Source organism: Ranitomeya imitator, chromosome 7, assembly GCF_032444005.1.
Source record: "Ranitomeya imitator isolate aRanImi1 chromosome 7, aRanImi1.pri, whole genome shotgun sequence".
Taxonomy (NCBI): domain Eukaryota; kingdom Metazoa; phylum Chordata; class Amphibia; order Anura; family Dendrobatidae; genus Ranitomeya; species Ranitomeya imitator.
The window spans coordinates 131479778-131495939 of NC_091288.1; the positions used below are offsets into that span (position 1 = coordinate 131479778).

General features: G+C 44.1%; 1 protein-coding gene across 5 annotated transcripts in view; it reads left to right on the forward strand.

Annotated features, from left to right (window-relative positions):
- STAT1 (signal transducer and activator of transcription 1) overlaps nucleotides 1–16162 on the forward strand; it is a 1428390-nt gene that overhangs the window by 495784 nt on the left and 916444 nt on the right. For all 5 annotated transcript variants that reach the window (XM_069733810.1, XM_069733808.1, XM_069733811.1 and 2 more), the window contains exon 8: nucleotides 14608–14759. In XM_069733810.1, coding sequence (XP_069589911.1) covers nucleotides 14608–14759 — 152 coding nt within the window. The remainder of the gene's footprint in view (nucleotides 1–14607; nucleotides 14760–16162) is intronic.

The window sequence follows — 16162 nt, forward strand, 5'->3', positions numbered from 1 at the left end:
CCCTTGATGAAACACAGTGGACCAACACCAGCAGCTGACATGGCACCCCACACCATCACTGACTGTGGGTACTTGACACTGGACTTCAGGCATTTTGGCATTTCCTTCTCCCCAGTCTTCCTCCAGACTTTGGCACCTTGATTTCCGAATGACATGCAAAATTTGCTTTCATCAGAAAAAAGTACTTGGGACCACTTAGCAACAGTCCAGTGCTGCTTCTCTGTAGCCCAGGTCAGGCGCTTCTGCCGCTGTTTATGGTTCAAAAGTGGCTTTACCTGGGGAATGCGGCACCTGTAGCCCATTTCCTGCACACGCCTGTGCACGGTGGCTCTGGATGTTTCCACACCAAACTCAGTCCACTGCTTCCTCAGGTTCCCCAAGGTCTGGAATCGGTCCTTCTCCACAATCTTCCTCAGGGTCCGGTCTCCTCTTCTCGTTGTACAGCGTTTTCTGCCACATTGTTTCCTTCCAACAGACTTACCATTGAGGTGCCTTGATACAGCACTCTGGGAACAGCCTATTTGTTGAGAAATTTCTTTCTGGGTCTTACCCTCTTGCTTGAGGGTGTCAATGATGGCCTTCTTGACATCTGTTAGGTCGCTAGTCTTACCCATGATGGGGGTTTTGAGTAATGAACCCGGCAGGGAGTTTATAAAAGCCTCAGGTATCTTTTGCATGTGTTTAGAGTTAATTAGTTGATTCAGAAGATTAGGGTAATAGGTCGTTTAGAGAACCTTTTCTTGATAAGCTAATTTATTGAGACAGGTTTTTTGGGTTATCAGGAGTTGTATGCCAAAATCATCAGTATTAAAACAATAAAAGACCTGACAAATTTCAGTTGGTGGATAATGAATCTATAATATATGAAAGTTTAATTGTAATCATTACATTATGGTAAATAATGAAATTTAACACTATATGCTAATTTTTTGAGAAGGACCTGTACACTAGATTCCTTGATAGGGTGTTGATCCAGGGAACTAGTCTGATTGCCGTATGTGGAGTCGGGAAGGAATTTTTTTCCCCAATGTGGAGCTTACTCTTTGCCACATGGTTTTGCCTTCCTCTGGATCAACATGTTAGGGCATGTTAGGTTAGGCTATGGGTTGAACTAGATGGACTTATAGTCTTCCTTCAACCTTAATAACTATGTAACTATGTAACTATCTGTCAGGAACAAACAGTTTCCCCACAGGACAACGGTCAGGTTTGTCAGCCTGAAATTTCTGAAGAACCCGTCGTAAATCAGGAGAAATGGCAGAAAGGATCACCCCTTCCTTCAACATACCGACTGGTTCCAAGACCTCAGAAGAATCAGGCAAAAAACTCCTAGAGAGGACATCAGCCTTAATATTCTTAGTACCAGGAAGGTACGAGACCACAAAATCAAAACGAGAAAAAAACAAGGACCATCGAGCCTGTCTAGGATTCAACCGTTTGGCAGACTCGAGGTAAATCAAATTCTTATGGTTGGTCAAGACCACAATACGGTGCTTAGCTCCCTCAAGCCAATGTCACCACTCCTCAAACGCCCACTTCATAGCCAACAACTCCCGATTGCCGACGTCATAATTGCGTTCCGCAGTCGAAAATTTACGGGAAAAGAAGGCACACGGTTTCATCAAGGAACCAACAGGATCCCTCTGAGACACAACGGCCCCTGCCTCAATCTCAGAAGTGTCAACCTCAACCTGAAACAGAAGAGAAACATCCGGCAGGCGCAACACTGGAGCAGAAGAAAAACGACGTTTAAGTTCTTGAAAGGCAGAGACAGCCGTGTTGTGAAATCTGTTGTTGAACTCCCTCCTGTGGTCGTGAATGGTACTTCGGCGAGTTCTGTCCATGGACTCCCTCTGGTGGCTGTGAGTGAAGCTGCTGCTTCTGAGGTTCCTTACACAGGTGACATGGTTTATCCTTTGGTTGGCTGCTCTATTTAACTCCACTCTGATCGTTACTCCATGCCGGCTGTCAGTGTTCCTGTGCTGGTTCAGTTCGTTCTTGGATCTTTCTGGAGACCTGTCTCTTCCTGGTAGAAGCTAAGTCCCCGTTTGTTATTTTCTGTTCATGGTTTTCTAGTCCAGCTTGCTTTCATGATTTTGTCTTGCTAGCTGGAAGCTCTGGGATGCAGGGTGGCGCCTTCGCACCATGAGTCGGTGCGGGGGTCTTTTTGCACACTCTGCGTGGTCTTTTGTAGTTTTTGTGCTGACCGCAAAGATACCTTTCCTATCCTCTGTCTATTTAGTTAGTCTGGCCTCCCTTTGCTAAACGTGTTTCATTTCTGTGTTTGTGACTTTCATCTTATCTCACAGTTAATATTTGTGGGGGGCTGCCTTTTCCTTTGGGGAAATTTATCTGAGGCAAGGTAGGCTTTATTTTCTATCTCCAGGGCTAGCTAGTTCTTAGGCTGTGCCGAGGCGTCTAGGCCTGTTAGGTACGCTCCACGGCTATTTCTAGCGTGTGTGATAGGATTAGGGATTGCGGTCAGCAAAGTTCCCACTTCCCAGAGCTTGTCCTGTGAGTTTACCATCAGGTCATTCCTGGTGCTCCTAACCACCAGGTCATAACAGTACAGCTGGCCCAAAGTATTAATGCATCTCAATAGAGGGATAAGAGAAGCTCTGAGACCATTTTTTTTCCTTTGCACTGTGTTTTGTCTTTCTTTTCCCCTAGACCTTTGGGTGGTTCAGGACACAGGTGTAGAGATGGACATTCAGGGTCTGTCCTCTTGTGTGGATCATCTCACTGCAAGGGTACAAAACATTCAAGATTTTGTGGTTCAGAATCCTATGTTAGAGCCTAGAATTCCTATTCCTGATTTATTTTCTGGGAATAGATCTAAGTTTCTGAATTTCAAAAATAATTGTATACTGTTTCTAGCTTTGAAACCCCGCTCCTCTGGTGACCCAGTTCAACAAGTAAAAATCATTATTTCGTTGTTGCGTGGTGACCCTCAAGACTGGGCATTTTCCCTTGCGCCAGGAGATCCTGCATTGCGTGATGTTGATGCGTTTTTTCTGGCGCTTGGATTGCTTTATGATGAACCAAATTCAGTGGATCAGGCAGAGAAAATCTTGCTGGCTTTGTGTCAGGGTCAGGATGAAGCGGAGGTGTACTGTCAGAAGTTTAGAAAGTGGTCTGTGCTTACTCAGTGGAATGAGTGTGCCCTGGCGGCAATTTTCAGAAAGGGTCTTTCTGAATCCCTTAAGGATGTCATGGTGGGATTTCCCACGCCTGCTGGTCTGAATGAGTCTATGTCCTTGGCCATTCAGATCGATCGGCGCTTGCGTGAGCACAAAGCTGTGCACCATCTGGCGGTATTCTCTGAGCATAGGCCTGAGCCTATGCAGTGTGATAGGACTTTGACCAGAGCTGAATGGCAAGAACACAGACGTCGGAATGGGCTGTGTTTTTACTGTGGTGATTCCACTCATGCTATCTCCGATTGTCCTAAGCGCACTAAGCGGTTCGCTAGGTCTGCCACCATTGGTACTGTACAGTCTAAATTTCTTTTGTCCGTTACTCTGATTTGTTCTCTGTCAGCCTATTCTGTTATGGCATTTGTGGATTCAGGCGCTGCCCTGAACTTGATGGACTTGGAGTTTGCCAGGCGCTGTGGTTTTCTCTTGGAGCCCTTGCAGTATCCTAGTCCATTGAGAGGAATTGATGCTACGCCTTTGGCCAAGAATAAGCCTCAGTACTGGACTCATTTGACCATGTGCATGGCTCCTGCACATCAGGAGGATATTCGCTTTTTGGTGTTGCATAATCTGCATGATGTGGTCGTTTTGGGGTTACCATGGCTTCAGGTCCACAACTCAGTATTGGATTGGAAATCAATGTCTGTGTCCAGCTGGGGTTGTCAAGGGGTACATGGTGATGTTCCATTGCTGTCATTTTTGTCTTCCACTCCTTCTGAAGTCCCTGAGTTTTTGTCGGATTATCGGGATGTATTTGATGAGCCCAAAGCCAGTGCCCTACCTCCTCATAGGGATTGTGATTGTGCTATTGATTTGATTCCTGGTAGTAAGTTTCCTAAGGGTCGACTGTTCAATTTATCGGTGCCAGAACATGCCGCTATGCGGAGTTATATAAAGGAGTCCTTGGAGAAGGGTCATATTCGCCCGTCGTCTTCACCATTGGGAGCAGGGTTCTTTTTTGTGGCCAAGAAGGATGGCTCTTTGAGACCTTGTATTGATTATCGCCTTCTTAATAAGATCACAGTCAAATTTCAGTATCCTTTGCCGCTGCTGTCTGATTTGTTTGCTCGGATTAAGGGGGCTAGTTGGTTCACCAAGATAGATCTTCGAGGGGCGTATAATCTTGTGCGAATTAAACAGGGCGATGAATGGAAAACAGCATTTAATACGCCCGAGGGCCATTTTGAGTTCCTGGTTATGCCATTCGGGCTTTCTAATGCTCCATCTGTGTTTCAGTCCTTTATGCATGACATCTTTCGAGAGTACCTGGATAGATTCACGATTGTATATTTGGATGACATTTTGGTCTTTTCGGATGATTGGGAGTCTCATGTGAAGCAGGTCAGAATGGTGTTCCAGGTCCTTCGTGCAAATTCCTTGTTTGTGAAGGGGTCAAAGTGTCTCTTTGGAGTTCAGAAGGTTTCATTTTTGGGTTTCATTTTTTCCCCTTCTACTATCGAGATGGACCCTGTTAAAGTTCAGGCCATTTATGATTGGACTCAGCCAACATCTGAAGAGCCTGCAGAAGTTCCTGGCCTTTGCTAATTTTTACTGTTGCTTGATCGCTAATTTTTCTAGTATTGCTAATCCGTTGACTGATTTGACCAAGAAAGGTGCTGATGTGGTCAATTGGTCCTCTGCGGCTGTAGAGGCTTTTCGGGAGTTAAAGCGTTGTTTTTCGATGAGAAATCGCTCCTGTCAAACCAATCTAATCAGTTTTTATGAAGAGGTAAGCTATAGGCTGGACCACGGTGAGTCATTGGACGTGGTATATCTCGATTTTTCCAAAGCGTTTGATACCGTGCCGCACAAGAGGTTGGTACACAAAATGAGAATGCTTGGTCTGGGGGAAAATGTGTGTAAATGGGTTAGTAACTGGCTTAGTGATAGAAAGCAGAGGGTGGTTATAAATGGTATAGTCTCTAACTGGGTCGCTGTGACCAGTGGGGTACCGCAGGGGTCGGTATTGGGACCTGTTCTCTTCAGCATATTCATTAATGATCTGGTAGAAGGTTTACACAGTAAAATATCGATATTTGCAGATGATACAAAACTATGTAAAGCAGTTAATACAAGAGAAGATAGTATTCTGCTACAGATGGATCTGGATAAGTTGGAAACTTGGGCTGAAAGGTGGCAGATGAGGTTTAACAATGATAAATGTAAGGTTATACACATGGGAAGAAGGAATCAATATCACCATTACACACTGAACGGGAAACCACTGGGTAAATCTGACAGGGAGAAGGACTTGGGGATCCTAGTTAATGATAAACTTACCTGGAGCAGCCAGTGCCAGGCAGCAGCTGCCAAGGCAAACAGGATCATGGGGTGCATTAAAAGAGGTCTGGATACACATGATGAGAGCATTATACTGCCTCTGTACAAATCCCTAGTTAGACCGTACATGGAGTACTGTGTCCAGTTTTGGGCACCGGTGCTCAGGAAGGATATAATGGAACTAGAGAGAGTACAAAGGAGGGCAACAAAATTAATAAAGGGGATGGGAGAACTACAATACCCAGATAGATTAGCGAAATTAGGATTATTTAGTCTAGAAAAAAGACGACTGAGGGGCGATCTAATAACCATGTATAAGTATATAAGGGGACAATACAAATATCTCGCTGAGGATCTGTTTATACCAAGGAAGGTGACGGGCACAAGGGGGCATTCTTTGCGTCTGGAGGAGAGAAGGTTTTTCCACCAACATAGAAGAGGATTCTTTACTGTTAGGGCAGTGAGAATCTGGAATTGCTTGCCTGAGGAGGTGGTGATGGCGAACTCAGTCGAGGGGTTCAAGAGAGGCCTGGATGTCTTCCTGGAGCAGAACAATATTGTATCATACAATTATTAGGTTCTGTAGAAGGACGTAGATCTGGGGATTTATTATGATGGAATATAGGCTGAACTGGATGGACAAATGTCTTTTTTCGGCCTTACTAACTATGTTACTATGTTACTATGTTACTATGTTTTCCTCTGCCCCTGTGTTGTGCCAGCCAGATGTTTCGCTCCCGTTTCAGTTCGAGGTTGATGCTTCTGAGATTGGAGCAGGGGCTGTTTTGTCGCAAAGAAGTTCTGATGGCTCGGTGATGAAACCATGTGCCTTCTTTTCTAGAAAATTCTCGCCTGCTGAGCGCAATTATGATGTTGGCAATCGAGAGTTGTTGGCCATGAAGTGGGCATTCGAGGAGTGGCGACATTGGCTTGAAGGAGCTAAACATCGCGTGGTGGTCTTGACGGATCACAAGAATTTGGCTTATCTCGAGTCTGTCAAACGGTTGAATCCTAGACAGGCTCGATGGTCGCTCTTTTTCTCCCGTTTTGATTTTGTTGTTTCATACCTTCCGGGATCTAAGAATGTGAAGGCTGATGCCCTGTCAAGGAGTTTTGTGCCTGACTCTCCGGGTGTTCCGGAGCCGGCGGGTATTCTTAAAGAGGGGGTAATTTTGTCTGCCATCTCCCCTGATTTGCGGCACGTGCTGCAGAAGTTTCAGGCTGATAGACCTGACCGTTGTCCAGCGGAGAGACTGTTTGTCCCTGATAGATGGACTAGTAGAGTTATCTCTGAAGTTCATTGTTCGGTGTTGGCTGGTCATCTGTTATGTCTGCTAATGAAAGGTGTTATGAAGGCAATCCAGAGACACAGTGTGCCTAGCGATCAGAGCGCACACAGTGATCTGACAAATACCCAAAAACAAAAGAACGAGCTCTGAGACGTGGAAACTCTGTAGACTGCACACCTGATCCTATCCTAAACACAACTAAAAGTGGCTGTGGATTGCGCCTAACAACTACCTATGCAACTCGGCACAGCCTAAGAAACTAGCTAGCCTGAAGATAGAAAAATAGGCCTGACTTGCCCCCAGAGAAATACCCCAAAGGAAAAGGCAGCCCCCCACATATAATGACTGTGAGTAAGATGAAAAGACAAAACGTAGGGATGAAATAGATTCAGCAAAGTGGGGCCCGATAATCTTAGACAGAGCTAGGACAGTAAAGCGAACTTTGCAGTCTACAAAAAACCCTAAAGCAAAAACCACGCAAAGGGGGCAAAAAGACCCACCGTGCCGGACTAACGGCACGGCGGTACACCCTTTGCGTCTCAGAGCTTCCAGCAAAACAAAAGACAAGCTGGACAGAAAAAAAACAAAATAGCAAAAAAGCACTTAGCTATACAGAGCAGCAGGTCACAGGAACAATCAGGAGAAGCTCAGATCCAACACTGGAACATTGACTAGGAGCAAGGATAGCAGCATCAGGTGGAGTTAAGTAACGAAGCAGCTAATAAGCTCACCAGAACACCTGAGGAAGGAAGCTCAGAAGCTGCAGTACCACTTGTGACCACAGGAGTGAATTCAGCCACAGAATTCACAACAGTCATCCTGGAATCTTTGGTACCAGAGATTTGGTGGCTAGATCCTTTTGGTGGCCTTCTTTGTCACGGGATGTGCGTTCTTTTGTGCTGTCCTGTGGGACTTGTGCTTGGGCTAAGCCCTGCTGTTCTCGTGCCAGTGGGTTGCTTTTGCCCTTGCCGGTCCCGAAGAGGCCCTGGACGCATATTTCCATGGATTTAATTGCTGATCTCCCTGTTTCTCAAAGGATGTCGGTCATTTGGGTGGTTTGTGATCGCTTCTCTAAGATGGTCCATTTGGTACCCTTGTCTAAATTGCCTTCCTCCTCTGATTTGGTGCCATTGTTTTTCCAGCATGTGGTTCGTTTGCATGGCATTCCAGAGAACATCGTCTCGGACAGAGGTTCCCAGTTTGTTTCGAGGTTTTGGCGGTCCTTTTGTGCTAAGATGGGCATTGATTTGTCTTTATCTTCGGCTTTCCATCCTCAGACTAATGGCCAAACCGAACGAACTAATCAGACTTTTGAAACATATCTGAGATGCTTTGTTTCTGCTGGTCAGGATGATTGGGTGTCCTTCTTGCCTTTGGCTGAGTTCGCCCTTAATAATCGGGCCAGCTCGGCTACTTTAGTTTCTCCTTTTTTCTGTAATTCTGGTTTCCATCCTCGTTTCTCTTCAGGGCAGGTTGAGCCTTCGGACTGTCCTGGTGTGGATACGGTGGTGGACAGGTTGCAGCAGATTTGGACTCATGTGGTGGACAATTTGACATTGTCCCAGGAGAAGGCTCAACGTTTCGCTAACCGCCGGCGCTGTGTTCGTCCCCGACTTCGTGTTGCGGATTTGGTTTGGTTGTCATCTCGTCATGTTCCTATGAAGGTTTCCTCTCCTAAGTTTAAGCCTCGTTTCATTGGGCCATATAAGATTTCTGAAGTTCTTAATCCTGTGTCATTTCGTTTGGACCTTCCAGCTTCATTTGCCATCCATAATGTGTTCCATAGGTCGTTGTTGCGGAGATACGTGGTGCATATGGTTCCCTCCGTTGATCCCCCTGCCCCGGTGTTGGTCGAGGGGGAGTTGGAGTATGTGGTGGAGAAGATTTTGGATTCTCGTGTTTCGAGACAGAAACTCCAGTACCTGGTCAAGTGGAAGGGTTATGGTCAGGAAGATAATTCCTGGGTTTTTGCCTCTGATGTTCATGCTGCAGATCTAGTTCGTACCTTTCATTTGGCTCATCCTGAGCGGCCTGGGGGCTCTGGTGAGGGTTCGGTGACCCCTCCTCAAGGGGGGGGTACTGTTGTGATTTCTGTTGTTGAACTCCCTCCTGTGGTCGTGAATGGTACTTCGGCGAGTTCTGTCCATGGACTCCCTCTGGTGGCTGTGAGTGAAGCTGCTGCTTCTGAGGTTCCTTACACAGGTGACGTGGTTTATCCTTTGGTTGGCTGCTCTATTTAACTCCACTCTGATCGTTACTCCATGCCGGCTGTCAGTGTTCCTGTGCTGGTTCAGTTCGTTCTTGGATCTTTCTGGAGACCTGTCTCTTCCTGGAAGAAGCTAAGTCCCCGTTTGTTATTTTCTGTTCATGGTTTTCTAGTCCAGCTTGCTTTCATGATTTTGTCTTGCTAGCTGGAAGCTCTGGGATGCAGGGTGGCGCCTCCGCACCGTGAGTCGGTGCGGGGGTCTTTTTGCACACTCTGCGTGGTCTTTTGTAGTTTTTGTGCTGACCGCAAAGATACCTTTCCTATCCTCTGTCTATTTAGTTAGTCTGGCCTCCCTTTGCTAAACCTGTTTCATTTCTGTGTTTGTGACTTTCATCTTATCTCACAGTTAATATTTGTGGGGGGCTGCCTTTTCCTTTGGGGAAATTTCTCTGAGACAAGGTAGGCTTATTTTCTATCTCTAGGGCTAGCTAGTTCTTAGGCTGTGCCGAGGCGTCTAGGCCTGTTAGGTACCCTCCACGGCTATTTCTAGTGTGTGTGATAGGATTAGGGATTGCGGTCAGCAAAGTTCCCACTTCCCAGAGCTTGTCCTGTGAGTTTACCATCAGGTCATTCCTGGTGCTCCTAACCACCAGGTCATAACACAGCCGCAGAGGGCCAATTCGCCACATCAGCGCCCTTCTTAGTCAAATCAGTCTAGGGTTTAACCACGCTGGAAAAATTAGCAATGAAACGGCGATAAAAATTAGCGAAACCCTAAAATTTCTGAAGGCTCTTCACGGATGTGGGCTGAATCCAATCATGAATGGCCTGAACCTTAACCGGATCCATCTTTATAGATGAGGGAGAAACAATAAAGCCCAAAAAGGAAACCTTCTGCACCCCAAAAAGACACTTAGACCCTTTCACAAACAAGGCATTGTCATGAAGGATCTGAAATACCATCCTGACCTGCTGCACATGAGATAAATCATAGGAAAAAATCAAAATATCGTCCAAATATATGATCAAGAATTTATCAAGATAACTCCGGAAGATATCATGCATGAAGGACTGAAAAACAGATGGAGCATTAGAGAGTCCGAATGGCATCACAAGGTATTCAAAATGGCCTTCGGGCGTGTTAAAGGCAGTTTTCCATTCATCTCCCTGCTTTACACGAACAAGATTATAAGCTCCCCGAAGGTCAATCTTAGTAAACCAAATAGCTCCCTTAATCCTAGCAAACAAATCAGAAAGCAAAGGCAAGGGGTATTGAAACTTGACCGTGATCTTATTTAAGAGGCGATAATCAATACAGGGTCTCAAAGAACCATCTTTTTTAGCAACAAAAAAGAACCCTGCTCCCAACGGTGAAGAAGATGGACGAATATGCCCCTTCTCCAAAGACTCCTTAATATAACTCCGCATGGCGGTATGTTCAGGTTACAGAAAGGTTGAAAAGTCGACCCTTAGGAAACTTACAGCCTGGAATCAAATCAATAGCACAATCGCAGTCCCTATGCGGTGGAAGGAAACTGGACTTAGGCTCATCGAATACATCCTGAAAATCAGACAAAAACTCCGGAATTTCAGAAGAGGGAGAAGGGGCGATTGACATCAGAGCAACATCATTATGAACCCCCTGACAACCCCAACTAGTCACAGACATGGACTTCCAATCCAAAACAGGATTATGTACCTGCAACCACTGGAAACCCAGTACGACAGCATCATGCAAATTATGCAATACCAGAAATAGACAATCTTCCTGGTGGGCTGGCGCCATGCGCATGGTCACCTGTATCCAAAACTGGGGCTTATTTTTAGCCAAGGGTGTAGCATCAATGCCCCTTAAAGGAATAGGATTCTGCAAAGGCTGCAAGGGAAAACCACAACGCCTAGCAAAGTCAAAGTCCATCAAATTCAAGGCGGCACCTGAATCCACAAACGCCATGACAGAAAATGACGACAATGAGCAGATCAAGGACACAGATTAAAGAAATTTAGGTTGTACAGTACTGATGGTAAATGAACTGGCGATCCTTTTTGTCCGATTAGGGCAGACAGAAATGACATGAGAAGCGTCGCCACAATAAAAACACAACCTGTTGAGACGTCTGAAACCTTGTCGTTCCGTTTTAGACAGAATCCTATTACAATGCATAGGCTCAGGAATTTTCTCTGAGGATAACGCCATAGCGCATTCAGTTCTGCGCTCCCACAAGCGCCGGTCAATCTGGATGGCCAGAGACATAGAATCACTCAGATTGGAGGGTGCGGGAAACCCCACCATAACATCCTTAACGGATTCAGAAAGACCCTTTCTGAAAATTGCCGCCAAAGCATCATCATTCCATTTAGTCAGCACAGACCATTTTCTGAATTTCTGACAATACAATTCAGCCGCCTCTTGCCCCTGAGATAGGGCCAACAAGGTCTTCTCAGCTTGATCCACTGCATTAGGCTCTTCATACAATAACCCCAATGCTTGAAAGAATCAACATTAAGCAAAGCAGGATTGCCAGATTCCAGGGAAAATGCCCAATCCTGTGCGTCACCACGCAGCAGGGATATGATGATTTTAAAAACACCAAAAAAGGACACATTCAAGAAAAAACACCAGAAACAGGCAAAGATGCTTACCTGTCTAAACAAAATAGCCAATGCACAGGCTGGCTGTTTCATTAGGTATTGCACCTGTGCATTTGCTATTTTGTTTGGGTCCGCTGCACCCTGCTTGTGCATTTGTGTTGAGGCCTATTTAGACAGGTAAGCATCTTTGCCTGTTTTTGGAGTTTTTTCTTGAATGTGTCCTTTTTTGGTGTTTTCATGTTAGAGTAGGACTGGCAATACGTAAGGACCCTTGGCGTGGGTTGCCAGCTTCCATATTATGGCCCTAATATCAACTAATACCTTACATATATTTATGTTTTTTTTTGCACGTATATTTTTTGCAGGGTGCAGCTGGGCCCAAATTGTTCTGTACACTGTGGCCTCTGTTCACACGGGATGCATTTTAGCACTGGGCAGCCCGCCATAGGGCATTATTAATAGGCTGTAGCCAGATGATTTGTATTCCTTGTGTGAACACGCCGCATACAGAGTATTTTATCTTAGTGCATTGGTGTACCACACGGCCAAACCCTTATTGAAGGCTGGCTGTTTCATTAGGTATTGCACCTGTGCATTTGCTATTTTGTTTGGGTCCGCTGCACCCTGCTTCTGCATTTGTATTGAGGCCTATTTAGACAGGTAAGCATCTTTGCCTGTTTTTGGTGTTTTTTATATGATGATTTTAACCTGCTGAATGGGATCAGCAGAGGACCGGGGTCTCAATGCAAAAAACAGTTTACAGTTATTTTTGAAACTCAAAAATTTGGATCTGTCACCAAAAAATAAATCAGGAGTGGGAATCTTAGGTTCTAAAGCAGGAGCTGATCCACACGAGAAGCTAATTCCTGAACATTCATGTTAGAACTAGGTTACTCAGCCACCCAGAGATTAAGAAGGAGAAGACAAAACAGGCTGAGGAAAAAAAAATGGCTCAAAACCTTTTCCTCCCTTCTTCTGAGATGCAATTAACTCATTGTCGGCCAGTTGTACTGTTATGATCAGGCGGCCTTGGAACAACATGAAAAAACCATCGCTGGAGTAGTGGTAACTATACAGACCGCTAACCCTGAACTTATCACAGACACTAGATGTAGCCGTGGGGTGTACCTATCCAGACCTAGACACCTCGACAAGCCGGAGGACTAATTATCCCTAAAGATGGAAAATAGGAAAACTGACTTGCCTCAGAGTAGACCCCCAAAGTATAGGCAGCCCCCCACAAATAATGACGGTGAGTAGGAGAGGAAAAGACACACGCAGGCAGAAAACAGATTTAGCAAAGGAGGCCACTTCTACCTAGATAGGGAAGTATAGTACAGGATACTGAGCAGTCAGCACAAAATCTACAAAATATCCACAGCAGAAAAATACAAAAACTCCACCACCTAACTAAAGGTGTGGAGAGTATATCTGCAACTCCAGCAAATCCAACCAGACTGAGAAAACAACAGGACAGTCGAAGCTGGAACAAAATAGAAACTATGAGCAGCACGAAAAAATAGACACAGCCTGTGAGCCTAAGAAAAAGAATAAGACACTTATCTTTAGCTGAAATGGCAGCAGGCAGGAGAGGCCAGGCAGAGAACCATTACTGGCAATAGAACATTGACAACTGGCAGGGACTAATGAGCCCTGCAAAGCTAAATACCCCAGTCAGCTTTGCAATTAGCAGATACACCTGTCCAATCCTGCAGTCCAGGCCCAACTGCATTACCATCTACAACCACCGGAGGGAGCCCAAAAGCAGAATTCACAAGAGACAAGACACACAGGTATATACTATTTACAGGAGGAGATGACATACAGGTATATACTATATACAGGAAGAGATGACACATAGGTATATACTATATACAGGAGGAGATGACACACAGGTATATACTATATACAGGAGCAGATGATACACAGGTATATACTATATACAGGAGGAGATGACTTACAGGTACATTTTATATACAGGAGGAGATGACATACGGGTATATACAATATAAAAGAGGAGATGACACATAGGTATATAGAGGAGGAGATGACATACAGCAGGTATATACTATATACAGGGGAGAAGACATACAGGTATATACTATATACAGGAGATGATATACAGGTATATACTATATATAGGAGGAGATGACAGACAGGTATATCGTATATACAGAAGAGAGGACATACAGATATATAATATACACAGGAGGAGATGACACATGGGTATATATAATATACAGGAGGAGATGACATACAGCAGGTATATACTATTTACAGGGGAGATGACATACAGGTATATACTATATACAAGAGAAGACATGCAGGTGTATACTATATATAAGGGAGATGACAAACATGTATATACTGAAGTGAAAATGAGGGGTGTGAGGTGAAAATGGAAAGGTGTGAGTGCAAAATGAGAGGAGTGAGTGAAAATAGTGGAGTGATCGGAAAATGACAGATGTGAGGTCGAAATGACAAGTGTTAGGGGGGAATGAGAGGAGTGAGGGGGAAAATAAGAGGAGTGAGGGGGAAAATGAGAGGTGTGAGGGGGAAAATGAGAGGTGTAAGGGAGAAAATGAGAGGTGTAAGGGAGAAAATGAGAAGCATGATGGGAAAATAAGAGACGTGAGGTGCTATAACTAACCACAGATATTTACTATGCCCAGGCGACGCCGGGCTCTTCAGCTAGTATACCTATAAAGAGAAACATCAGACAAACTGAACATTTTGCAGTGGTCTCTTAATTTTTGCCAGAGCTGTATATATCCATATGGATATACATTTTGGGTCTCTTCCCTCTACGAATAGTAATGGTAAGTACAGTAAATAGTAACTCCATGTTATGAGTGAACAATCAGCTTGATACTGTATCTATCAAATAATTCTGGGAAAAATGAGCAGAAAAGAAACAAAGAAGGGAGTCATTTTGGTACACACAAGATACAGCTCATAGTACCCTCACAATTTTTTAATCTATCAAAATGAATTGATTATGTTTGTACTAACACAAATATAATATTTTTCTTATTTTAACAAGGAAATTGTTCATAAAATTGGAGAAGTCCTCAATATCACAAGTCATATCCAGACCTCCCTTATTAACGAAGAACTGGTTGAATGGAAACGTAGACAACAAATAGCCTGCATTGGAGGGCCTCCAAATGCTTGCCTTGATCAGCTCCAGAGCTGGTAAGTAATCTACATTTTTAAATATTTAGCCATAATCCTGTTTTGTTTTTGTTTTTCAAAATTACATTTCAGTAACTATAATTATTGGTAGGCCTTTTCATTTCATCTTGATTTATTGCAAGATGGATAATCAGTCAAAAAATGTGAATTCTTCATCACCAAATCTTTTTTTCTATCAGTGGAATGAAAGAATTGGCTAAAGACTATGTACACTTGAGCACTGATTGTAATGCCATCTCCCCTGGTCATTTCATGACATGCAACTGTTTATGATAATTGAGTAGTTAAATTGATTTTCTTCGGGCAGACTTCTTTATATGTTTTTTTAGAATGACATCAGAAAAAATAGATGATTTGCAAACTTTGCTCCAGTTTCTACCCAATTGTTGCTCATCCGTTTTTTGTCCATTTTTTTTTTTTTTTTTACAAATTTTGAATTAAAATTTTATAATTTTATGTAGTTTCACATGACAAATCTTTTGATGTGCAGAAACATTTTTGTTTTTATTGTTCCTACAACACCCTACTAGTGACTAGGAGTTAGCAACCTGCAGTAGTCATCCTGTTCTTTGATTTCCAGCTTTAATTTTAGCCAAACTGGCATATTATGTTGTATAGGTATTGTCCATATCATCAAGTGCCTTGAAGCAAAATAAAAATGAACAGGCCACCATACTCACATATTTTGGGACTGTCCTAAGTTGAAAAAATTTTGGAAAGATGTCAATAATATTGTGCAAAAACTGCGGTTAATCAAGACTAACCTGCAGGCCTCCGAAATTCAGCTTTCTTGCCCATCTAAAACTTATAGACCCAAAAAGCATAAACTTCTCCACTGCTGATTGGCGCAGCAAAACATATAATCACTCTACACTGGAAAGATGTTTCCCCACCCACCTTTACAGAGTGGTTTTCCAAGATTGACCAAGTCTCGCGGCTTGAAGAACTCAAGCTGGGAAATGAATAGTCATGATCTATTTGAGAGAATATGGTCGCCTTGGAAGGAATTTTGAGCAGCCCAAACCGTTTAACTCGCCTCCTTTTTTTTTTCAGAAATATGCCTAAGCTATTAAAAGACGTTGCTTGTTGTAATTTCCATTAACTTACTAAGCTGATAATATGGACTTAACCCCTTGTACCATTTCAAGTTATGCAAGTTGACACCCCCTGTTCTCCTTTCTGTTCATACCCCTCCTCTCCTACCTCCTTTCCCCCTCTAAAGGTACCGTCACACTTAGCGACGCTGCAGCGATACCGACAACGATCCGGATCGCTGCAGCGTCACTGTTTGGTCGCTGGAGAGCTGTCACACAGACAGCTCTCCAGCGACCAACGATGCCGGTAACCAGGGTAAACATCGGGTAACTAAGCGCAGGGCCGCGCTTAGTAACCCGATGTTTACC